We start from the raw sequence: 24,286 nt of genomic DNA, 5'->3' as shown, positions 1-24,286 counted from the left end.
GGCAGAGCAGTGGCACAGGCTGCCCAGAGAGGTGGGGGAGTCTCCCCCTCTGGAGCCATCCCAAACCCGCCTGGACGCCGTCCTGTGCCACTGCTGGAGGTGCCCCTGCTCTGGCGGGGGGTGGACTGGGGGAGCTCCAGAGGGCCCTTCCAACCCTCACCGGTCTGGGATTCTGTGATCCTGCATCTTACTGCGTATTTATCTGAGGCTCGACAGAGGAAAGTACAAACAAAAGATGCCGCCTCCTATAACATGGAGCCTTTTCTGCGGGGTTGACAGCCCTGTTCCAGCAGAGCCAGGGATTGCTGGAACGGGCTCTTGCCGGTACGGGGTGACTCCCCGCTAGCTCCCGGGAACCCACCAGGCAGGGCTCGAGCAGCGGGGAGAGGCAGAGCCATCCAAGCTCACCTGGGGGGAGAAGTGAAAAGGGGTGTCTGCCAGCCACTCGAACCGCATCGCCTCCTCTCTGCTGCGATTGGTGATGGTGAAGGTCACGGTGTAGGGTCTCCCAATGTGACAGTCCCCAAACTGGATGTGATCCACTCTGGCAGCTGTTAAGAATAAGTGCAAGAGATCTCAGCGTGCGGTGAGGTCCATCTGCCCCCCCTCACATGCACAGACGCATGTACATCCAACTCCTCCTTGCTCCTCTGGGAGATGCAGCTCCCCATCCTACCACTTTCAGGGCAACACCCTGACACGTCCCTAAACACGTGGCTGTGCCTGTGCAGAGGGACATGCAGCACAGCAGGCACGCTCCCAGGCCACCAGGTCTGGCGGGTGACAGCACAGGCTTGGTTATGTAGAGGACACAAATTATCATGCGTGGTCTTCATCTGCCATGGGCTGGCAGACCTACTTTTAGAGATGCTCAGCTGAACGCTGGTGTCTCTGACCCTTCCCTGCTGGCCTGCAAGCTTCCCCCTTGACAGAGGATCTTCCCCTGTGTTCTCAAGGGTGGCTGCTCTGCAGGCTACAAAAAGCAACAGGATCCGCCCGCCAAGGCTGGACCACACCTGCACTGGCACAGGATGAGCAGAAATGTGTATTTCCCTGTTCCTTGCTCCACCTCGGCAGCCTCTCCTCTCTTACCCTCAATTATGTCTTCCTCCAGATTGCCCTCGGTGTTCTCCTCCTCCTTGCCGTCTGCCACTAGTCCATGGATGTTATCTAGCGTGAAGTCATCCTCGTAGCCTTCGCCCACCAGCTGAACGTCCGTCTCTTCATAGGGGTTGTCCACCACTGACAGGTGGATCTTTCCTTCCACGCGTTGGGCCAGGGTGGGTTTGAAAAGCACATCAAACTCTGCTGATTCCCCATGATGCAGGACCAGGGAAGCGGTGTGAGGCTTCCTCTCTGCACGGCAATGGAGATCAGAGACAAGCGATACAGCCGTAGAGAGGAAATATTTCCATGGGGTATAAGAAGAATAAGAAATTGAAACCCAGTTGTCTCCAAGCACAGGTTGTCCCATCACTGACTGGTTCCAGACCCTCCTCCTCTATTCACCAGACTATAACACCACCATGCATATTGCTGCTGAAGCCACTTAACCTCAGGTTAAGACCCAGCTCTGACTCAAACTGCATCCATCCAGCTCCTGCCATATGTAAAGCAGAGTCAAAGAGCGGGTTTGGCTTTTGTTGGCTGGCTCTGGGCTCAAGGGCTGCGTCCATTCAGGCTGGTAACTCCCCACATGCAGAAGAGACCTCAGACGGTCCATTCAAGTGGTGATAGTTCCCCACAACTCAACCCACCATGTCCAGAACAACAGGAAAACTTCCTACCACTTGCTAGAAGGAAACCCTGCGGAGTCCACATGAAAACCTAAGGGTACAGAGAGCTCCAGGAAAGAAACTACGTCTAATATCTGGCTGCTGCTTGGCCAAGCCAAGAGCAGGGCACACATTTTCCCTGTGTGGATGACCACACTTCATGGTTAATGACTCTACCTTCTCCAGGAGAGTCCTCCTTCACGCCCGCAGCTTGGTAGATGCAGTGTGTGGTGGGCCTTGCTTTCAAGAAGAAAACTCCGCCTTCATCCAACAGGTCTATCATCAACTGAGGAAAGGGAACACAGAGCACGACCACGTTGGTGTGGGTAGAGGATGGCACAGGGACCGACACTGTACTGCTGCTGGGCCAGCACGGGGAACCCAGCACGTGTCCCCGCTTCACACGCAGCTCTTAGCACAAAGTTTAAGTGAAATCAGACAGGACAAAACAAAAAAAAAAGGGTGTTTAGAGGCATTGGGATAGAATTGAAATATAACCAAACAGGACAGAAAGTACTAAGAGTAATAAGCAGAATGTAATTAAACTACAACTGAGTTTACTTAAAGTGTAGTGAAAAGCGATGAAATAGAAGCTAATGTGACTAGGACATCACACATGCCCACGTGAGCGTGAGAAGAAAGAAAAGAGGAAAAACACCCCACCAACTTCCTTCTGTTGAACTGAAAAGGACAGACGGGTCAGAAAAATCCCATTTCCAAGAGGAACTCCCTTCCTGGAAAGCAGAAGTCAGTCCTTTGCTTTAAAAGACTTTTTGAGACCTCTTCGCAGGTCTACCAAGTTTTCTGGGACCTTCCCTCCATGGAACGAGCACTCGTTCCTGGACCAGAGCGTTCCCTGAGCAGGTCCTCACCTGGACAGGTATGGTGCCAGCGTTATGAAGGACCAGAGGAAGTTTGTCCGAATCACCCAGCAACAGCTTCTTGAAGAGCAGCAGAGGGTTCCCTCTCTTATCGCGAAGGACGGGGCGCAGGAGCGTCACCCGAGGCAGATTCCCATCTCCGCTGATCTCGAAGGTCAGGCTTTGGGCTTTAATTGCTGCAGGGCTACAGCAGAGGCAGAGGAGAAGTCGTTAGGGCTGGCGCTAACCCATTCCCCACTCGCCAAGCGAGTGCCACCCACTGCGTTCTCCCTGGCTGGTGGCTCCTGTACCCCCCGATGCAGCTCCCCCTCACCCCTCTCCTCCCACCCCCAGCAGGGCCATTCACAAGAGGAATTGGCTCTGAAGAGCCAGAGCCTTCCGGAATCACCGTTAAAAATCATTTCACTTAATCGAATCATGCAGTACAGCGGGTGAATAATGAGGCAACAGATGCGCCGTGGCAAATCCGCTGGCCGCGGTGACATGAGACATATGCAAAAAGCACAAGCACAGCATGGAAACGGTAAAAAAAGCAAGGAGGGAGAAGTAAATAAATAATACCGACAGTAAAGATTATTTCCAAGGACGCTAAACCAGGAATTGCTTATTAGGGGAGAAAGCTGACTTATGTTTGCCCAATTCAGTGACTAAAGGGTCGGGGAAGAGCAGGACAGAGCCCCAGTACAAACACAGGTCTCGGGACAGGGGAACTGGGCTCCTCTTTTATAATCACAGAATGGTTTGGGTTGGAAGGGACCCTGAAGATCACCCAGTCCCACCCCCTGCCCTGGGCAGGGACACCTCCCACCAGCCCAGGTTGCTCCAAGCCCCGTCCAACCTGGCCTTGAACACCTCCAGGGATGGGGCAGCCACAGCTTCTCGGGGCAACCTGCCCCAGGGGATCACCACCCGCACAGGGAAGAATTTCTTCCTCAGATCTCATCTAAATCTCCCCTCTTCCAGTTTAAAGCCATTCCCCCTCATCCTGTCACTCCATGTCCTTGTAAAAAGTCCCTCCCCAGCTCTCCTGGAGCCCTTTAGGGACTGGAAGGCCGCTATAAGGTCTCCCCGGAGCCTTCTCTTCAACAGGCTGAACAACCCCAAGGTGTCCAATTGCTTCTTAACATAAAATACCTTAATATGCCCCAGGTAATCACATTGGATCATCTCATTTTAACATCAACGAGGAGGAAATAACGCAGGTTGACTCACTGGCACAGAAACCTCATCTAACCCTCTGTCCTTGGAAAGCTCAGCTGTTGCACATCTCCATTTCTTTCTGATTCAGTAACTTCGAGGTGGTACCTAATGTTACACTGTCTTCACGGTTACTCATACAGTCTAAACGATGAGTGAACACCCTACCTAGGGCTTCTGAAAGTGTTCAGGTTAAAAAGAGGTCTACGTCCTCCCAGAGGAGAGGCAGCTATCAGAAAGGTCACCCCTAAGGTTTCCTCGGGTGAGTTACCTTGCCTGGGCATCGAGGGAAGCCTCAAAAGTGCACTGGTAGTTCTGCATGGTTTGTGGAGTGAAAGTCACTGTAGCGAAAGCGTGGGAGCGGCTGGGCACGCACATCCGAACGGGATCCACCTCGAAAACGTCGCTAACGCGGCTGTTAAGCTTGGAGGGACCCACAGAGCGGTGTTAGGAGAAAACATCCTTCAACGTGATGCAGTCTTATTCAAATATGCATCACGGGGAAGAGCCCCAAACGGCATCCTTCCTTCTCACTTCCCTGGACAGGCTCCTGGAGAGGCTCCTTCCACCTTGGAGGGCGACTCTAATGTGGTGCTGACCTTCCACAGGGAGCTGCCATAAAGCCCAGGAGCACAAAAGCTTGCTCTGAGTGCTGGGCAACCATCCCGGCACACACGGGAGGTGGGGACTGCATGGAAAACCCTGCAATAACCTACAATTGGCCTTTAAGGAGAAGGAGAAGACCAGGGAGCCGGAGGAAATGGTCCGCTTTGAGTCCTGGCACATCAGTCCAGTAGAAAAACCCCCTCTGAGTGTGATTCCATGAGATGTTCAGAAAGGTTCAGGTCTTCCACCAAGGACCCAGAGGGGTGAGGCAAAACCCTTGCTTGAGACACGCTCAATTCAACCCAACTGTCACCCCAGCAGTGCTGCTCTCCCCTGTAGTGTGACCTGCACTGAGCTGGACTAGTCTGGGCAAGAAGCAGCAAGGAACATGGAGAACAAGGGAGGCTGTCACACAACCTTTAGAGAGCGACAGTCCCCACGGCCTCTTGTTCTTACCTTACTGGGGATGGGTTTGACGGAGAGAACCACGTCACAGGGGACTTTGTCCACATTGCGGATCCTGAAGCGAGCTGTGGCCCGGTGCCCAACCAGAACGTTGGTGAAGATAAACTTGTTCTCATCTCTGACAAACACGCCCTTGTCTTGCACTGTCTGGAGGATCTGGCAGAGGTTGATGTTGCTGCAGATTTGATGTTCCTCAAAGATGGACTCTACGTCATCAACCACAAATGCTGCGAGCAGACCAGAGGGAGGGCTGAGGATGGAGAAGCCTTCCTGCTTTTTTTTTTGCTGCTGAATTTATCTGGACCCTCTTGGCCTCTCAGAGGGGCTTTTCTGCCCAGGTCCCTGCGAAACCCAACCTGGGTGGGGGAGCTTTGGCTGTGAGGACGGAGCTCAGTCACCCTCAGTCTTATTGCTTTCCCGTTATCCTTCCATGCATCCCTCCCAGCCTCTCCCCACTGGCGGACTTGAACAGAACTGGAACCTCTCAGGATTTTAAGATGGGACTTCAGGGTCCAAGCAGTAAGTTCGGGTGCTGATCAGCAGCAGGTCTGGCCATGGGAACCTGGGGAGGGGGCGTACCTGGGAGGCAGGACTCGGCACACAGGGTATAGGGGATGCCGAGGGGATTGTCCTTGGGGTCTCTGTCACTGATTTCGATGGACAGGTCCTCCTTGCATGTCCCCAGAGGCTCTGCGTAGCAATCCACTGTGATCACCTGCTGGCCCCCGGCAGGGACGGAGCCAAAGCCGGGGTACACCGTGAACATGCCTAGAGTGAAGCGAGCCTGCCAAAAAAGAGTCCCAGGAGACGCTGATGTCTGACAGTCCTCCCTTGAGCATCCCAAGCAAGGAGTATACCACTCCTTGGCCTCCAGCCATGCCCAAGTCCCCAGTCCCAGGGCAGGGAGGGATGATTCCATGGCCAGGGTGACGTGAACAAGCTGGGAGGAGGTGTAGGTTTGTCCTGAGCGGCATAGAGAAAGGAGTTTGGGTGTCAAGGGTGAAGGTGGTAGCTGGGATCCTTCAACCTCCAGGGGTAAAACAGGAGAGCAGAAATAACTGAGAAATGATGGAAGAGAGGGGACTGGGAAGAAGAAAAAGCAAGGTCATCACGTGGTATTCACAGACCTCTTTGGGCCAGCAGCTGCCAAACATAGGACCTGCTCCGCTCTCTTGACCCCCCAACTTCAGGTGTGAGCAAGAGCACAGGAGCGAGCGGCTCCTGCCTCTGCTTGTGGTGGGAGATGACAGACCCCCAGCCACCACTGCCGGGCACACGCAGTGTCCCATCCCGTGGCGATGAGCCCCCACCCTGGGCACAGCAGTGTCCTCCCGCTCCAGCTGCAGCACAATGTGTCAGGGAGCAGGAGCCACCCACCTGCATGAAGGGGTTGGTGTCCTTTTGGAGCGAGTGTTTGCTTTGCTTGGCCGAGGGAGCCATCTTGCTGAAGTTTTCACTGTCTTGGGAGCGGGCGGATTTCCTTCGTTGATGTGCACTGAGAGGAGAAAGCAGAGACATCCATCATGCTGAGCTCCCCCTGCATTTCTCTGAGGCCAAAGCTGACCTTCATCCCCGCGGAGGAAAGTCCTTCTGCTCCCGGAGGGCTGCCTCCACCACCCAATTGCTGTAGCTTATGGAGAGATCGGCTCTAACACCAGCTTTGTCCTACGCACGGGGACACCGAGGCATTTTTCTGCTCTCTGCTGTCTCTCACGAGCCAATGATGCAGATGGACAAGAGGCCCCACCTCGAGTGCTGTGTTCGGTTTTGGCCCCCTCATGACAAGACACTGAGGTGCTGGAACGTGTCCAGAGAAGGGCAACGGAGCTGTGAGGGGTCTGGAGCACACGTCTGGTGAGGAGCGGCTGAGGGACCTGGGGGTGTTCAGCCTGGAGAAGAGGAGGCTGAGGGGAGACCTTCTCACTCTCTACAGCTCCCTGACAGGAGGGTGCAGCGAGGGGGGGTCGGGCTCTGCTCCCAAGGAACAGGCGATGGGACAGGAGGAAACGGCCTCAAGTTGTGCCAGGGGAGGTTTAGGATGGAAATCTGGAAAGTTTTCTTCACCGAAAGGGTTGTCAAGCACTGGGACAGGCTGCCCAGAGAAGTGGTGGAGTCGCCATCCCTGGAGGTATTTAACAGATGGGCAGCCGTGGTGCTGAGGGACATGGGTTAGTGGTGGGTTTGGCAGTGTTGGGTTGATGGTGGGATTTGATGATCTTAAAGGTCCCTTCCAACCTAGACGATTCTCTGATTGTAAGAACCCGGGTGTCCCGGCTGCCTGTCACACACCAGCCATGCCGCGGTACCTCAGGCAGGAAGGGTGGTGCAGATCTTCTCTCACCTTTTTCTTGGCAATACAGGCGCATCCTGGTCTACTTGGTAGATGAAGAATTTGAAGTCAAGGATGCCTTTGTTCTCCAGCGTGAAGGTGCAGGTTTTCCTGGTGCCGCTCATCATGGCACCAAAGTTGATGAGCGCGGCAGGGGAAATGCTGTACTTGCTGAACACAGCTTTCGCTGACACCCTCACCGGGATGATGGCGATGGTCTCGCCTCCTTCACAGACGTTGGGCTCAATCACCTGCAACCAGGAGGGGTTGGTAAATACAGCAGAGGCCAGCCTCCACCTCCGTCCTCTGTCCCCTCAACTCCATCCCACGTCTCCATCAGCTCACCCTCCAGAGCCAGATTTCCAGCTCCATTTAGGAAGCGTCACAAACGGTTTCTGAAGGACTTTGTTGGGTTCCCCAGCTAAAGCCTGCCTTCCAGCAGACACGTGTCCTGCTTAGGCTTCCCAAGACACGGCGTGCTATCACCACCCGGGCCAGGCAGCTCACCTGGCAGTGCAGGATGGGTTTGTCCTCAATATCCATTTCCACTTTGGGGTGGAAGAGCAGCTGGACCTGCACGGGGCGTTCGGAGGCAGTCAGCGTGCCCTTCTGCGGCTGGACAGTGAAGTGGGACGCCAAGTCGGGGATGTCAGTATCTGCGGATTCCAGCTTGAAACTGGGGAGAAAAGGAAGGAACAAAGACCTCTGCAGTTAAAAGTACCGGTGCCACCAGCACAGCCAGGACTTTAGGACCATGAAAAAAAAAAATAGTGTAAGACCATAAAAAAAAAAAAAAAAAAAGGGAAAAACACCAGCTCTGCTTGGGGAATCCCAGATCTTGACACAGAGTATGGACAATCAAGAGTGCTGTAAGCTTACTTTGACACCGAATATTTTTCATTCCCTCCTTTAAAGAGTCTCATACAGAGAAATGAGCTGACCCCCACGGGAAGGCACTGAATCTCAGCAGTGAGCGGCTTCAATTTCAGGGCCTCTCCTCCTGGGTCCTGCTGAGCTGTGAAGAACTGCTGGTGTGTGGCTGGGATCTCCGTTAAAATATCTGAGATTGGAGAGCCCAGATTTTGTATTTACCCAAAATATGAGGCAGCCAGCGTGGGAACAGGTTATAGCCGTGGCTGGAAGGGGAACGCAGGCCTGGGCAGATGGTGGCACCATGTCTTCACAGACCGGGCAGCTGCACCCACCTGTACGCAATCTCGTACTTCCCTCGGTTCTTCAGAGTCAGCACTTGCTTCGCATCATCCAGGACCTTAAGGATTCCAAAATCCACGCTGCCGTCTGTACCTGCAGAAAACCCGCAGAGCGAGGTAAAAAACGGTGAATGTGTGTCACTACACCAAGTGACAAGATACACATTTGGAGTTCTCAGGCGGCACAAAAGCCTTCTCGGTGAGTTCCCCTGCGCGGAAGTTTTCTCCAGCTGCTTTGCCGCCCTTTCCCTTAACTCGGAGAATGTCTGCAGGGGTTAGCAGCTAAGGAGCTCCCTTCTGAGCACAGACTCAACCACTTTACGTGCCGTGCTGAGCCTTCCGGAGTTGCCAACTGCTTTTTCGCATCACTGCCGTTTCAAAGCCCCCAAATCAATCTGCACACGAAGCTGAACACCTCAAAGTTTGGAGGCGAGAGACTCAAGGCACCCTCCATGCCCTGACAGTGCTTTGCTCCTCGCTGCTCGCAGGATACGCGCGTTACATATCCGTGCCACGCTTGCACGCTGTCCCATCCCGTCCCCAGCGCTTTGGTTGCCCGCCTGCCGTGGCGACGCAATGCACCCGGGACTACTTCGCTTCGGGGGCAGCCGCTGACCTTTAGAAATGCTGATGCTCAGAGCGACATCGTAGGCCTCCGCGTGGATTTGGATATTTTCAATCTGGACAATCCCCAGGACGTTTTCGGCATCTGAAACCTGAGGCGGCAAGAAACAAACACTGCTCAGACCGTTTCTCCGAAATTCTTTTGGTAGCCAACATACAAGCCCTTGCCTCTGCCGACTGCTTCCACCACGGCCTCCACTGCTTGACACACATTTGCGACTCCCTCTTCCTAACCTGTTCATCTCACGGGCTGACCCAGCAGGATTCCGCTGCCATAAGAAACCCTTTCAGCCCAACTCTGTGCTCCTACAGCAGGGAACGCTGCGGCTAAAGCGCCCCGGAAGACACAGGGATGTAAAACCAACCACGAGAAGCATGAGGTGTCCCACAGCAGGTGGCGTGGACAATCAACCCTCTCCTCCTCTATCACCCAGCATCCTCCCTCAAACGCAGCCCCTAAACCATGGGGAACACAACGCCAGGGTGAGAGTTTGTTGCTGGACGTTAAGAGCCCCAGGCAGACTCCAGGGTGGGTGCGGGGAGGGCGCCGAAGTCTGGACAACCAAATGACAGCGCCCAACCACGCAGAGCGTCAAGGGGGCTGCAGCGCGGGCTCGGGACGCAGCGCCTGCTTCTCTGGGGTGACGTGGATGCTCAGGGGTGCACCACATGTTCTGGCGAACCCACTCGGAGGCAGCAAAAGTCGGGGTCGTAGCACCCTTGTCCCCCTCAGGTGCATCTCTTCCCGACCCCACAGCACACCCGCCCCGTGAAGCTCAGCTACGAGAGCACCCCAGTAGTCACTTAGCTCCCAAAACATTATCCCTCGGTGAGAATCCCTTGCCACTAAGGGCCTGCCTCCCCCGGCGCTGCAGGTAGAAAGGAATCTCCTGAAGGCTCACCCTTTTGCCCCCTTCACAGGGCACCCTTCAAGTCTCCGTCCCTAAAAGCACAGGGCTGATCCCTCTGCTCGGCTCTGCACCGTCCCCCTCACCTCTAATCGGATCATCTTCTTAATGGTGAGAGCCTTCGTGGCCTTGAAATACAGATGCACACCAAACTCCGTGCGGGGACCGACGATGCCCACATCTTGCGACACGGAGAAGTCCTCGCCGAGGTTTTCCAGCCCACTGAGCCGCCAGGCCATGGGCAGCGGGGTACGGTTTTGTAGGACCAGGGTCTTGCTGTCCCTCCTGCAGAGACAAGAAGATGCTCCGCACCACCCGCTCCGTGGTCACGCTCGCCCTGCAACCGAACGCAACTTGGAGCAGCCCTCTCCATGGGTCTGAAACCATAGTTAAATGTTTTCTCTATGGCACAAGTCTCAGAGATGAGATCCTGGGGAGAGCTGGGTGTTAAAAAGTCAGCAGGAGGGAGAGAAGGAAGAAAGTCTCCTGAACCAGCAGACAAGATGCAAATGATTTTTAGCGTGGAGAAAAGGACACTCAGAGGAGACCTTCTCGCTCTCTACAGCTCCCTGAAAGGAGGGTGCAGCGAGGGGGGGTCGGGCTCTGCTCCCAAGGAACAGGTGATGGGACAAGAGGAAATGGTGTCACTTTGCGCCAGGGGAGGTTTAGGTTGGATATTAGGAAAAATTTCTTCACTGAAAGGGTTATCAAACATTGGAAGAGGCTGCCTGGGGAAGTGGTGGAGTCACCATCTCTGGATGTATTTAACAGAGGGGCAGACGTGGTGCTGAGGGACATGGGTTCGTGGTGGGTTTGGCAGCATCAGGTTGACGGTTGGACTCAATGATCTTAAAGGTCTTTTCCAACCCAGATGATTCTACGAAATGCAATGGGATGCCCATTGCACAGCATTGCTGCGGGGCTACAAAGACATGGACCTGCTGGAGTGTGTCCAGAGGAGAGCCACGAGGATGATCGGAGGGCTGGAGCACCTCTCCTATGAGGAGAGGTTGAGAGAGTTGGAGCTGTTCAGCCTGGAGAAGAGAAGGCTCCAGGGAGATCTTATTGTGGCCTTCCAGTACGTAAAAGGGGCCTACAGGAGAGCGGGGGAAAGACTTTTTACTAGGGCATGCAGTGATAGGATGAGGGGGGCCCCATCCCTGGAGGTGTTCAAGGCCAGGCTGGACGTGGCCTTGGGCAACCTGGGCTGGTGGGAGGTGTCCCTGCCCAAGGCAGGGAGGTTGGAACTCGATGATCTTCAAGGTCCTTTCCAACCTAAACCATTCTGTGATTCTACAGAGCTTGTGGCTCTCACGGGATGTCCAAGCCAGCAAGGAATGGTGAGCAAGAGACTGGGAACTGCTGGGAGAAAGCGGGATGTTAGCCCAGCCTCCGATCAAAGTGGCCACACAGCCAGCAAGAGAAGGGGACCTCCCTGTCAGCTCTCGTCCCTGGCAGAGCAGCCGTGGGATGACTGACCTGTGCAGCAGCAGCTTGTCGAAATGCACCTGCTTGGGGCTGACCCCCAGCTCCACCTGCACCCCCTGGCAGCACAGCCGGAAGACCACCGCCTCTGGGTTCTCCTTAACGCAGCAGATGAGGTTGTCTTCCACGAGGCCAGCTGAAGTGGGGTACGCCCAAAGGCTCAGCTCCTAGCCCCGTCCCCGCAAAAAGAAATCCAGAAGAGGGTTCAAGTGAGCAGGAGGAACTGCTCCTGGGCACTTCTACCAGCGCCTGCCCTACCTGCCCCTCTCCTACCTGCTTCTCGTGAGGTCTCAGCCTCATGCTGGGAGGGTCTAGAAGGAACGTGTCCGCTTTGAGATCGCGCTCAAAGAAGAAATGCACTTCTGCTTCCAAGGGGGTGACGTTGAGGATGGTTATCTTCTCGCAATTGCTGGGATAGTGCTGCGCCTTGTACCTGTCCACAAAAAGGGGAGAAGGCTGCAGAGGAGACCCCGGGACCGTTATCACACGTCGAGGAAAGCACCGTGTCCTGTCAGAGGTGGGCCGCACTGGAAGACCATGGTCTATCAAGCAGGATAAGAAAAAGGATCGCCTTCAGGGGCACGTTGCGTGGTACGTGTGCTCAGCCTTGTGGTACTTTGATGCCCAGTGCCACCATCTCAGACGTGTGCCGATGACAGGCTGCTTAAATAACGAGCTTTTTAAAAAATATAAATTCAAAGGTGCCTGGAAAAATAAAAGTACGCCGGGCACACGGGTTCGTCCCCCTTCTTTGCTGGGTTTCCTTCCCTGCAGGGTATAAAGAGGTGCTTTTCAGAAGAGATTTTAAAAATAGTGTAGCCTATCTCTTTCAAAAAAGTCATGAGATTGCCTTGTATTTCATGGGTTAGCTCCAAGTCTCAGGGAAGGAAATAGAAAGGATTAATTCCCAAGAGGAATGCTAAATTTAACCAACGTCCCTTCTTTCAGGCGTGGAACAGGATTTGGAGTTAAAGGGTTAAAAAAAGCAAACAGAAACCCGAGACCATTCATCAGCCTAGCTAAAGATCCTCTTTTGTTTTTTAAACTGTTTTGATTTCATTTCCTCGGGTTGTCAAAATACCACTACCTCTCCAGAGCTCCCACGAAGACAAGAACTTCATTTCTAATATTACCAAAAAAAGCCCCCCCCAATGTTACAAATAGATATACGCCCACAGCTACAATGACAACTGTTTTAGGGAGACTTTATCCAGCAGTGAGGATCAGGAAAATGTAATTTCCATTTTTATTCCTCTGCAGGTTCCCCCCGCCTCTTCCCCACTGGCAGGTCAAAACATAAAGTCTTACTAATATTACAGATTAATGCATGGTTTGCAAAACCACCAGCAGAATAATTCCTTGCTCTGTCTACCTATAGCGCTCAAAGAACTTCAAAACAACCACCATAAAGTTCATAGGTGGTGAAGCTGAGACGTGGAGAGGGGACACAAGTTGCCCAAAGTCACCTTCAGGCTAGAAGCAGCACGTGGCTCTGGCCACCAAGACGCCCACTGGGTAGGAAGATCTTCTCCATCTCTCCCCAGCTCCTCCAAGACTCCTGTGCCCGTTACCTGCTCAAGGTCACACACCTGCGGTCCTTCAGCCCCACGTATCTCCCAGGTCTCTGCCTGGGCCTGCCCTGAATTGTGCCACTGGGACAGCATGTCTCCAAGCGTGTCCATGAGAGCACAAAGTCCTGGAGATCCCATCCCAACATCTCACTCCACGCTGGCAGCGCACCAGGATGCTCGCTTGGGGCAGGGAGCACCTACCAGTCTCTTGACTTCCCACACAGCAGTGGTCCAAAGTGGAATACACCTGTGTTCATGACATACTGCTTGAAGATGATGTCATCATCCGCCTTGCTCTTCCTCCAGTGAGGAAACACCACCCTGGGGAGAGAAAATGGGGAATGAGGAGCTGTGAGGTGCTCTAAGTAGAAAACATGGCCAGAAAGTCATAACCCTTATTGGTGGCTGGGATACCAGTACTGGTTCCCAGCTCCAAGCACTGGAAAAGACGTTGGGCTGCTCAGGCAGCACGCTCTGCCCATGCCAGAAGGTCACAGGGGTACAAGGGACAGTCCTGGCTCCAAGTTCAGGGGGAGCAGTGTGGGGGGGCTGCAGCAGCCCAGCCTTACCGTGGGTCCTGGCTGATGGTGGGATGCAGGCAGATGCCCCTGCAGTGCAGCTGGTACAGACGGTTTGTCCCCAGGATCTCAAAATGCAGCGTCTGATCAAACTGGCCCAACGCCGTAGAGCTGAAGTGGACCTTCAGTTCCACCTCGCCGCGGGCAGGCACTACCCACCGGCAGCTGCTCAGCCTGGCAATTAAAGAGGAGGCTTCAGCCACTGCTGACGAGCAGATGAGACAAGGAGGAGGGATGTGGATTTGCCATCCCATGGAGGCACTGGTAAAGGGTCCCCGCAGAGCTGGGGATGATGGACCTCGCTTGGCAAGATGGCCATGAAGCAGAGGGATCGCCTCCTCCCTCCGAGCTCACCTGACAGATCTCCTCAGGGATGCCGCTGTGTCTGTGCCACTTTGGTCCATCTCAGGGGGACGTGTGGGTGCTCCTGTGCCCAGACCTCTCCTGCCCCGGCCGGAGCTCCGCTTCTCCCTCGTAGCCTCCCGGCTGCCCGCGGCTTTCTCCTTCCTCAACCGGCCCCTGGTTGGGGTGACCTGCTCCTCTGACACCTTCGCACCCAGGGGAGAGAGGAAAGGGAGAGAGGTGAGACCTGCCCTGGGACATCCCCGTCCTGGAAAGCAAGCTGCAGGTTTGCTGACAAACAGGAGAGAAAATAACCAAACAACATCATCTACCCATGGACTCGGCCTTCCTTAGCGGACTTTATTTTGCCTATGACACCTCTCCTCACCCAGGACCACCCCTCGCCCAGGACCCTCTCCTCAAGGGAAGTTGAGGCTTTTAGGTGATCTTTTTTCCCCCCCGCTCTCGTCTTACAGAACCACCCTATGTCTCAAGCAGAGCTGTCTCTTTTGGACAGACAGAAGGGATGTCTGCAGCCACAGGGCCCCATCGCGTCTTCGCTGCCCTTCCACAGCGATCCTTTTCCCCGCCACCCACGCCCCATGTCCCCCTCCAGCCTGGCCCCTGCCCTGCCAACCTTCAGTGCCGACACAACAGGGGCATCCACGGGACTGTCGGTATCCTTCTTTTCTTCTTCCGCAGTGGCATCTTCCGGCACAACAAAGTTGAAGTGCTTGAGGGCTTCTCCTGCTGCGGGTGCCATCCGCTTCTCCGGGTAGCGGATCACAGAGTAAAAAGCAGGAGGGGGAATAGGAGGTCCTGAGGGACCCAGACCCAGGTCATCCAGGATCTAAAGGATAAGAGAAAACCCTGTTTATACTCCCGTCACATTCCTCCTCACACTCCGTCCTTAAAGGCACTGAGCTTTTGGCAATGTTTTTTTCCTAATTTATATGGAGTACAGTGCTTTTTTATGCCCAGCGGCCCCAGAGCAGTGCCAAGACCTACAAGTGGGACCTAGAGAGAAATATCTCCTCTGAGTGACTCAGCTGAAGGCAACAATGACCATGAGCTGCTCTGCCCCAGGACCATTTTTAATGATTTCCAAACTGGGAAAACTCTCTGAACAGACAGGATGCTTGAACAGACAGGGCTCCCTCTTCCCACCCAGCTGAAGGATGGTGAGAACCTCTGCAGCCACGTGGCTGCTGCGGAACATCATCAGTGGCCTGGACAAGGCTCTGTGCTGTTGTCACCTGGTGGGACACAACCCACCAGGGCCCAGACCACAGCAGGCTCAGCGTCTGAGCCTCGCAGGGCTTTACCTGCTCTGCTGTTGGCAGCTTGCCGCTCTCCAGGATCTCGCCAGGCACATCTTCTGAGCTCAGCACCTGGATGTCCAAGCAGGGCACCCCGACATCCTCGCCTTTGGCTGACCCTTCCGCACCTTCCTCTTCCAGCTGAGATAACTTGGAGTCCTCAAGAGCCTTCAGTTTTTCTAGCCGCTCTTTCTCCACACGCTCCTTCTCCAGCCTCTCCTGACGCTCCTTTTCTCTTTCCTTCCGGCTCCTGCGGCTGGATAAATGCTGCCGCTGCTCTTCTGCTTGCTGCTGCACCTCCTCTTGGTTCAGAGAGGAGAGCAGGATACCCTGAGCCCTGTCCCAGGATGACAAAATATGCGTGATGTCCTTCTGCAATGCCTCGTAGACCTTAAACCTCAGGGCCAAGTTCTTCTCGCTGTCACTCGGGGTCTCGGTTTTGGTTTCCCCCTGTTCTGGGTCTGCGGGTTGCGCAACCATCGCCGGGCAGGCATCCGTCAGGGGAACCTTGCTCCGCTTTTTCTTATCTGCCTTGTCACTTGCAACAGAGTCTGACTGCTCCTTTACAGATCCCTTCTTGTCTACCCCTTCGGTGACATCCGAGCGGTTGCTGGTGGATGCGTTGGTGTTGCTGGTGGACGTGTTCATATTCTGGGCAGGAGGAGCGGGAAAAAGCAGTGAGCATTTCAAAGCACTGACCCAAACGCTGTAGGACAGCGACGATCTTTGCAAAAGCACCCTGAGCATCATCTGAGACCCGTGCTAGGTGCTCTACAAACCCCAATTCAGAACGCAGCCACTACCCAGTTTAGCTCGTCTGGAACCAAACTCCCTGGTACCACACTGATGAGGAGTCCCGCCACCCGCTGAGAAACAGAACACCTTCCCCAACCAAAACAGGGAACTTAAGACACCTCCGTACTCCTTTGCAGCCCTCTGGGCTCGTTTCTGAACATCCCCGTTGCTGGCTGACCCTTTGGGAAGTCTGGTTGCTAACGGATACCCTAAGGCCTGGTGGTATCTCCTGCCAGACGTGCAGGAAAAGACACCACATCCCGGATGGATCGTGGCCTAGAGGTGTAAGTCGTGTGCAGAGCGGGGAGAAAAGCTGGACTAAAACTATCTGGGGCTTCCCAGTGACTGTTTGGAGTTACGTGAAGCTGTGACTCAAAGGCGGAATGATTCTAGAAGAGCAGCTCTCCAACAAACCCATGGGACAGCTTAGCAGGAAAGTCCCCAGGGCTTTTACTCATCTCTGGAGACACAACCACCCACCTGCCTGACTCCAGGGTGGCTTTTCTTCCCCAAAACATTATCTTTGTCTTTTCCAAGCTCTCTCTTGCCCCGCTTAGACTTCTTCTTCAGCTCTTCTTCCTCCTTCAGGCGTTCTAGCTCCCGCTGGTGTTTTTCCTCAAGCTCTCGAGCCAGCTGCTCCATCTCCCTTCAGCAAACCAAACAGAAAACATCCCTGAGGGTCACACCACCAGAAATCTGGGGCTCTCCGCAATCCCAGGTGGTCCTGCACTTCACTCATTGACCCTGAGGCCAGGCAGAAGCGTTGGACCACCTCCGTGGACTTCCCTCAACCTGGGGAAGTTGGGAACATCCAAACGGAGGAAAGGTGGGAGGGGGACCTCCAGGGCCAGCCAAATCTACGCCTTGCTCTCATAAGACCTCAATTGTGCGACTTCTCCGATAAGGTCCACCTGGACACCTCCAGCATACTGCCGAAGACTGATCCACCATCTCTCTGCACTGATGCCCGAAGCCCTCTCTTGCTTTCCCAGTATAAACCAGCTTCCCGGTCACTAACACCTACTTATTGCTGCACCAATACTTGGCTTTTCCAGCCCTTCTCCCTGGGCACAGCCTGCTCCTTAGAGGGAATAATCACATCAATCAGAAAGCAAAGGCTCTGAACAACCAGGTTTCCTGCTGGAACCCAGCCGTGACCATGGAGAACTTGTGCTGTCCTGGAAATCATGATGGGAAGCAGCTCTAGAGATCTCCTCCCAAGGAAACTTCAACCTGGGCTGAAAGAAGTGCTGCAACACGTGCTCGCCTTAAGCAGGTCCCCCTCCCAGTTTCTCACTTATCCTAAGCATGGAATCAGAAAATCATCCAGGTTGGAAGGGACCTTAATGATCATCAAATCCAACCATTAACCTAACACTGCCAAAACCACCACTAAACCACGTCCCTCAGCACCACATCCTCCTGAACTGGGCTGCTTTGCTGGATCAGAGCTTCTCCCAGGCTCTCCTGCTGCTGCAGCTGAAGATGAGCGGAGGAGGCACCAACTTTTATGGCTGGGGTCACTCGGTAAAGAAAACCCTGGGAAACCAGAAGGACTTCACCTATGGCAGGACTGGTATCTAAACCAACGAAGCACAGCTGCACCTCACACCAATCCATGCCACGACCCCTCTGGTTTGGTGAAGAAGGGGTTGCAGAAGATGACAATCAACTTAATGAACTTAGAGACACTTTTAAGTGCAGTGGGAAGGCGAGCACAGAGCCCAGCTCCCGGCAGCCAGCGTCTAAACCAGAGAGCTCGCCGCTAAAACGGAGCGAAGATGGTCTCCTCTCACCAGAGGAAGCGCCTTCCTCCGCTGGGAACCAGAGAGGTGGAACTGGCCATCCTTGTGTCACTTCTCATAGACACTTTTGGCCTTTGCTCTGTAACCCCTTTGAGCTCAACCAAGGTCTCCGGAGCAGGAAAACCCTTCAGGGAGACTATCCTGGGGAGTTACCCATGGACGGCTTACAGACCTCTTCTTCCTCTCACGCTGGGCTTCTCGTATATTGTTATTAAACTGAGTTTTCTGCTCCTCAGTGAGGGCATCATACTCGTCCTCATCCATCTCCCAGAGACGTGCTTTCTCCCTCCTGGCAGCTTCTTCCCGCTCCCGTCCTTCAGCACAGACCAGAGGAGAAACCGTTAGCGACCGCAAGCGGAGCTTGCTGTTCTGGCTGAGCTTGCGAGGATTCACAGCTCTGGCCCGACCCAACCTATCATCCTGCCAGGAGACACCGGGGAGCCCATATCCCTGTTCCAAAACTCAGATAATCCCCCAGACTCTCAGCTGTCAGCAGGTTCCCGTGCCTTGCCTGGCTCACGTGCACCAGCGCCGTGGACACCGGGCTAGTGGTTAGTTATTGAGCCACAACAGCTTGCACTTGTGCCCAAGTTTTAACGTTAGAGACTAAGGTAGGTCCTTACAGCCTCAGCTCTGCTGTATTTTAAGCTACTGTGAGCTGAGCGCTGGCTACATTAAGGCAGAAGGTGGAAGGATTAATCAAAACATTTCTTACGAGCTCTGCTGGTAACCCAGATACACACGGATAAGGTCGAGGGCTTGAGAGAGAAGATTTGAGAGGTACGGAGCTGAAGTCTCACCTTCCTGCTCTTTCACGGCTGCCTCCCTGGCTTTGAAAGAAGCGTAATCCTGGAACAGGTTCACAAAATAGATATAAGGCCGATTTCTGACAGCTTTGAGCAGGCAGAGGAGAGCAGACACCGCGTTGTGTGCAAAGAGGGTCTCCAGGCCATCAAACACCGCTCCCTGGTAACAGTCACTCAGCTGCGAATAAAGTGGAAAAGGAAAAGAAAGTCAGCTACCGCGCACTGTGGGCTCTCAGCAAGTCAGTAAACCCGAATTTCAAAGGACGTCAGCCACCGTTGTTCCCGGTGCATCAACTCTGACAAACTCTTTGCACTCTGCCAACTTATGGCATCTGCAGCTTCACCCACGGATCCCCGCACGCAGCCCAGGGCGCCTCCAACAGCACATAGAGATCGCCTCCTCTCCGAATTGCACCTCTCTGTTTGCCCCCACCCCAGGTACCTGCAGCCTTTCAGAGAGGATGGCCACCAGCATGTCCTCGGGCAGCACGCAGCTCATGAAGCCCACCTCGCCCGCCGTGCTGCCCCTGATGCTCAGCCGTCGCTGCGCAGGAACGCAGGGAAAGGGAGAGGCGAGATGACAGCTGGATGAGTCCTGCAACGGTGAACACCACAAGAAAAATAAAACACGCTGGAAACCCTCGAACGATTCCAATTGCTGGGCGTGGAGCTCACCAGTAGGAGACTAGAACAAAACTGCAGGCCAGCAGCTCCAGGGGACAACCCTGGGGGTCACATCCCTTGGCCAACAAAGACCCAACCGTGCAAGCCCCCGGAACAGCATCCCGGAGAGTTGCCCAACCGCCTGCAGCCAACCGCCCGCTGCACTTTGCCAACAAACCATTAAGACTCAGTAGATTTTTGTTCTACCAGAGCACAGGGTTCGTCCACACCCCGAGCCGTGCCCAGCCTGCCCTGCTGGCACTCTGCTCCAGGCTCTGGGTGACACGGAGCCTCCGCTCTAAGCAGCCCCTTCGTTTCTCAAAGGCAACAGAAAGGTCTCAGGTGTCAACCAGAAACCCAGACTGGTCAAGGTTGGAAAGGAACCCTTGAGATCACCCAGTGCCACCCCCTGCCAGAGCAGGGGCACCTCCAGCAGTGGCACAGGACGGCGTCCAGGCGGGTTTGGGATGGCTCCAGAGGGGGAGACTCCCCCACCTCTCTGGGCAGCCTGTGCCACTGCTCTGCCGCCCTCACAGCAGAGAAGGCCCTCCTCAGGTGGAGATGGAACTGCCCATGGTCACCTTTGTGCCCGTTCCCTCTTGTCCTGTCACTGGGCACCACTGGAAACAGACTGTTCCCATCCCCCAGCACCTCCCTTGGAGGATTGATCAGCGTTGATGAGATCCCCCTCAGTCTTCTCTCCTCCAGACTGAACAGCCCCACGTCCCTCAGCCTTTCCTCAGCAGAGAGATGCTCCAGTCCCCTCATCATCTCCATAGCCCTTTGCTGGACCCTCTCCAGCAGTTCCCTGTCCTCCTTGACCCGGGGAGCCCCGAACTGGACAAAGCGCTCCAGATGTGGCCTCCCCAGGGCAGAGCAGAGGGGGAGGATGACCTCCCTCGACCGGCTGGCCACACTCTCCTTGATGCCCCCCAGGATGCCCTTGGCCTTCTTGGCCGCCAGGGCACTGGCTCGTGGGCATCCACTGGGACTCCCAGGTCCCTTTCCACAGAGCTGCTCTCCAGGAGGTTACCAGTGCAGATGATGCTTCACCTGGGAGCCTGTCGGATCCGTTAGATGCTGTTTCTGGGATAGGGATGTGTGGCCATCTGTCTTCCTCTTGCCCGCTGCGGTGCTCGCCCAGCCTCGGGAGCTGAGGGACTGCAGGCTGACTTTGTCACCAGAGCTGGACCGGCTCACGTCTGGGCTGTGCTTGGCCTCGGCGCTGAACTGCAGGCTGAGGGAGACGTCTGCGCTTTGACCTACAATGGAGACAGACAGCTCAGTGGGGCTGGGGACAGCCCCGTGCTTCGGGGAGCAAGCTGGCACCTTCCACCCCAACAGGCACAGCCCTGTGCCCTGGTAGGGAGACCGCACGTGTCCTCCAGCCTGCACTCCAGAAGCAGCTCCTTCCTTGCTCCTTTTCTGAGTATGGCAAAACCCACCATGTGATACTGAGTTTTAACGCCAGAGACATTTTAGTCATAGAATGGTTTGGGTTGGAAGGGACCTTGAAGACCATCCAGTCCCACCCCTCTGCCCTGGGCAGGGACACCTCCCCCCAGCCCGGGTTGCCCCACGCCCCGCCCAACCTGGCCTTGAACCCCTCCAGGGATGGGGCAGCCACAGCTTCTCGGGGCAACCTGCCCCAGGGGATCACCACCCACACAGCAAAGAATTTCTTCCTCAGATCTCATCTGTATCTCCCCTCTTCCAGTTTGAAGCCATTCCCCCTCGTCTTATCACTCCATGCCCTTGTAAAAAGTCCCTCCCCAGCTCTTCTGGAGCCCTTTAGGGACTGGAAGGCCTCAATAAGGTCTCCCCAGACCCATCTCTTCTCCAGGCTGAACCCCCCCAACTCTCCCAGCCTGTCCTCCCAGCAGAGGGGCTCCAGCCCTCCCAGCATCTTTGTAGCCTCTTTTGGACCCACTCCAACAGGTCCATGTCTTTTCTATGTTGGGGGCTCCAGAGGTGGACACAGTACTCCAGATGGGGTCTCACCAGAGTAGAAGGGAGCACAGCCCTGTGTCCCAACCCACAAACAGGCCAGCATGCAGGCAGGTGACACCATTTGCACAGCAGCTTCCCTGTGGATCATGCCAAGGTTTTGTCCTCCAGGACCACCGTTTCCATACCTTGCACCCATCCTGCGTTCTCGCATGGAGACTGTAACACGCAGCCTTGCCCTGGCTCCACTGGAGCTAAATCCTCCGTGTGGGATAACCCCACCCAGGACCCTCTTCCCTCCACCAGCTCCTTTGAACCAGGTTCGAAGCCAAGCGATGCAAAACTTGCCCCACCAGCGCCCAGGTCTGGCCTCACCCTGCAGAGCTCGGGCCACCAAGTGCCCAATAAAGTTTCCAAAAAGTCTCCCGTCTCACGTGGAGAACAGCACAACATGCACGAGCTGCGTGACCCGACAGCGTGCATAGCAAAATCTCTGGAGGAAAGAGCTCATCTGCAGCGTGTCTCTCATCTGAAACTCCCCCGGGAGGTTATTCTTCCCTTCCTCTCATGTTTGTGAAGCCACACTCAAAGTCAGTCGTCTGGTGCTTAATGAGCCACTTCAGAGGGCTGTTCCCTTGTTAAAGCGGGCAGTGGTTCTGCCCGGTGGCCGTGAGGAGCAAGCTGGATTCAGCTTTGAGGAAATATAAAAAATTTGGAGAAAAATACAGGTGTTCCACACCGCTCCTGGGAAAAGGAACACGTGCTGAGCAGCCCAGGGGCAGCAAAAGTGCCCCTGAGCTATTAAAATAGAGATATATGTATTTTTTTAAAATAACCAGAGATGCTTTATGAAATTTCTTGGCGTTTCTACATGCTGCACCCGTGTTCTCTAAGAGACCTGAGGGCTGTCAAACAACTTCTCCGGAGCAAGAAAAAGTGGATGGTCCTGGTGGGGTTTTGAAGCGTTGCTCTGGGTGCAGCGTTTCTCCTTACCGGCATCCTCCATCTCCTTGTGGTTCTGCTCGATGGCAGCCCTGATGCACAGCTCCCGAGCGTGGAGCGCGGCTGAGCTGCTCCTGTCCGAGATGGCTTCTGTCACCACGGTGTCGATGGACAAACAGGCAGCACCATAGTATTTGGACAGGGCGACCGCTGCCGCTGTCTTGCCTGGAGAGAGAGAGAGGAAGACTGCTCGGTGACACTTGCATGTGAGGCATTTTCAGGGACAGGCTCTGGAAAGCCCCCAGATGGGATTTCAAAGTTTCAAGGACAGTCAGAACACAAAGTGCCGCTTTAGGGGAAACCACAAAGGAGGCAGCTTGAGCGTGGTTAGAAGCGTTTGTCCTCTGGAGCCAGGTGGATCGCCTCCACCTCATGTTCAGCTGAGGACTTTGTCCCTTGTGGTGACCTCAATCCTGGGCCCAGGATGATGTTTCGAGCCCTGTCCCACCACCATCCAGACCGTTTGCCAGCCCGTGCTGGTGGGCTTTGCCTCAGGCAACATCTGAGCATGGTTTGGGGGTCATTATGGGCTACGGACTTCTCCCACAAAGCAATGGGGACATGGCCACCCGGTTTGGGGGAATGAGAGCCTAGCTGTACGGACACCAGATGAGCCACACCACTTGCACCACGCTAGGCGAAGGCCTGGGACCATTTCACATACCAGCAGAGGTGTGGGCGTACCTCACTTCACTTCAACCAGTCAACCAAGCACCACGGTCCACCGGGATGTCTCTCTCCCACTTCTCCCCCTTCCTTGTGGCCAAGGGCTGTGCCTCACGTACCTGTCAGAGGTGCCCCATGGACGATGACGACGATCCCTCTGCGGTTTCGGGCCGCGCGTCCTTCCGCAGAGATATCGATGCCAAGGTGGCGGGCGATGGCCCTGTAGACAGGGCTGTCCTCCAGTTCTCCCATGGCCTCCTTGCTGCTGGCGGCGCTTTGCCGATGCTCTGCTGTGTAGAACCAGGTAGCAAAGTCAGCCTCCAGCCTCCCTGCGATCCCGATCATCCGCCCCATGCCCTCAGATCCCAATTCACCATAACAGCATTTGCAAAGAGCTCCCAGCTCTATGCCCTTAGGAGGTCACCGAAAGCCATCTCAGCTTGCAGTGCCACAGAGGACAGAGAGCACGCTGTCCCACCTAGGAAAAGGACCAGCACCATCCTGACCCCACCAGCTCCGGAGGGCAAAGGTGCTCTTTTGGCAAAGCTGGGGAAAGCCTCCCTTCCCTCTCCCTCATCCCTGCCCCAGACTCTTCTCAGGATCCTACAGACTTAATATAGAAGAGCAGATTCAGGGCCTACAGGAGCAAAGATGGCACCAGGCTCCAGTGAAGCGATGAAGGTGTCACTGAAGTCCTCCACTGAGGCCCTTTTGCCACAATGGACTTAAAATAGGTGAAGAGCTTTGGGTTATTACCTGTCCCACGTCTTCTCTCAACACCTTCCTCCTCCTCTTCTCCACATTCAGATCTAGAGTCCACCTTGTTGGACTGGCTTTCATCAAAAATGGAGGAGGGAACGGGAACGACTAAGCTATGGGATGAGATGGTGTGAACGATTCCAGCAGAGTGCTTTCCTCCTTGATCTGACAGAAACTGGACATCTTCAAAGTTTGCTAAGGAGGAAGGACATGGGGAGAGGAGAAGAGGGTGAACACGGCCAGGCAACCTGCTCTTTGCCATTTGCCACTTTGCACGGCCACACACAAGTGATGGGAAATTTCCCAAGAAGCCCATCCAGACTGTCTCTGCCCTCGGGTGGAGTTTGAGCGTGTGGTTTTGATGCTGGGAAGCAACAAATATAAAATAACTAGTGATATTAGACCTGGTCCTACTGGCTGAAGAACTCATCCAATCCTACTCTTTGTGGCTGAGGGACACAAGGGGACATCCTGACTATTTCCCAGTCCGTGGTGGGCAGATACGAGCTTGCTTTGGCTGCACTCGGGGCAGAGGATGTGTGTTACAAGCCG

At 54.8% G+C, this 24,286-nt stretch overlaps 1 protein-coding gene across 1 annotated transcript in view; it reads right to left on the bottom strand.

Annotated features, from left to right (window-relative positions):
* The window catches only part of HYDIN (HYDIN, axonemal central pair apparatus protein), a 161,992-nt gene that overhangs the window by 19,030 nt on the left and 118,676 nt on the right, over nucleotides 1–24,286 (bottom strand). Inside the window, exons 40-67 of the mRNA XM_009883265.1 lie at nucleotides 23,732–23,929; nucleotides 23,095–23,265; nucleotides 22,301–22,474; nucleotides 20,414–20,622; nucleotides 19,140–19,292; nucleotides 18,692–18,875; nucleotides 18,064–18,205; nucleotides 16,567–16,732; nucleotides 15,298–15,942; nucleotides 14,610–14,822; nucleotides 13,985–14,178; nucleotides 13,622–13,804; nucleotides 13,254–13,373; nucleotides 11,755–11,914; nucleotides 11,476–11,648; nucleotides 10,083–10,281; nucleotides 9,081–9,180; nucleotides 8,459–8,558; nucleotides 7,761–7,929; nucleotides 7,266–7,504; nucleotides 6,302–6,419; nucleotides 5,504–5,708; nucleotides 4,916–5,151; nucleotides 4,125–4,276; nucleotides 2,648–2,840; nucleotides 1,953–2,061; nucleotides 1,093–1,356; nucleotides 409–551 (exon numbers count right to left, since the gene is read on the bottom strand). Of these exons, the coding sequence (XP_009881567.1) occupies nucleotides 409–551; nucleotides 1,093–1,356; nucleotides 1,953–2,061; nucleotides 2,648–2,840; nucleotides 4,125–4,276; nucleotides 4,916–5,151; nucleotides 5,504–5,708; nucleotides 6,302–6,419; nucleotides 7,266–7,504; nucleotides 7,761–7,929; nucleotides 8,459–8,558; nucleotides 9,081–9,180; nucleotides 10,083–10,281; nucleotides 11,476–11,648; nucleotides 11,755–11,914; nucleotides 13,254–13,373; nucleotides 13,622–13,804; nucleotides 13,985–14,178; nucleotides 14,610–14,822; nucleotides 15,298–15,942; nucleotides 16,567–16,732; nucleotides 18,064–18,205; nucleotides 18,692–18,875; nucleotides 19,140–19,292; nucleotides 20,414–20,622; nucleotides 22,301–22,474; nucleotides 23,095–23,265; nucleotides 23,732–23,929 (5,312 nt within the window). The remainder of the gene's footprint in view (nucleotides 1–408; nucleotides 552–1,092; nucleotides 1,357–1,952; nucleotides 2,062–2,647; nucleotides 2,841–4,124; nucleotides 4,277–4,915; nucleotides 5,152–5,503; nucleotides 5,709–6,301; nucleotides 6,420–7,265; nucleotides 7,505–7,760; nucleotides 7,930–8,458; nucleotides 8,559–9,080; nucleotides 9,181–10,082; nucleotides 10,282–11,475; nucleotides 11,649–11,754; nucleotides 11,915–13,253; nucleotides 13,374–13,621; nucleotides 13,805–13,984; nucleotides 14,179–14,609; nucleotides 14,823–15,297; nucleotides 15,943–16,566; nucleotides 16,733–18,063; nucleotides 18,206–18,691; nucleotides 18,876–19,139; nucleotides 19,293–20,413; nucleotides 20,623–22,300; nucleotides 22,475–23,094; nucleotides 23,266–23,731; nucleotides 23,930–24,286) is intronic.

This window comes from Charadrius vociferus, unplaced genomic scaffold, assembly GCF_000708025.1.
Source record: "Charadrius vociferus isolate BGI_N301 unplaced genomic scaffold, ASM70802v2 scaffold964, whole genome shotgun sequence".
Classification (NCBI taxonomy): Eukaryota; Metazoa; Chordata; class Aves; order Charadriiformes; family Charadriidae; genus Charadrius; species Charadrius vociferus.
This window is presented reverse-complemented; position numbering and strand designations above follow the sequence as displayed.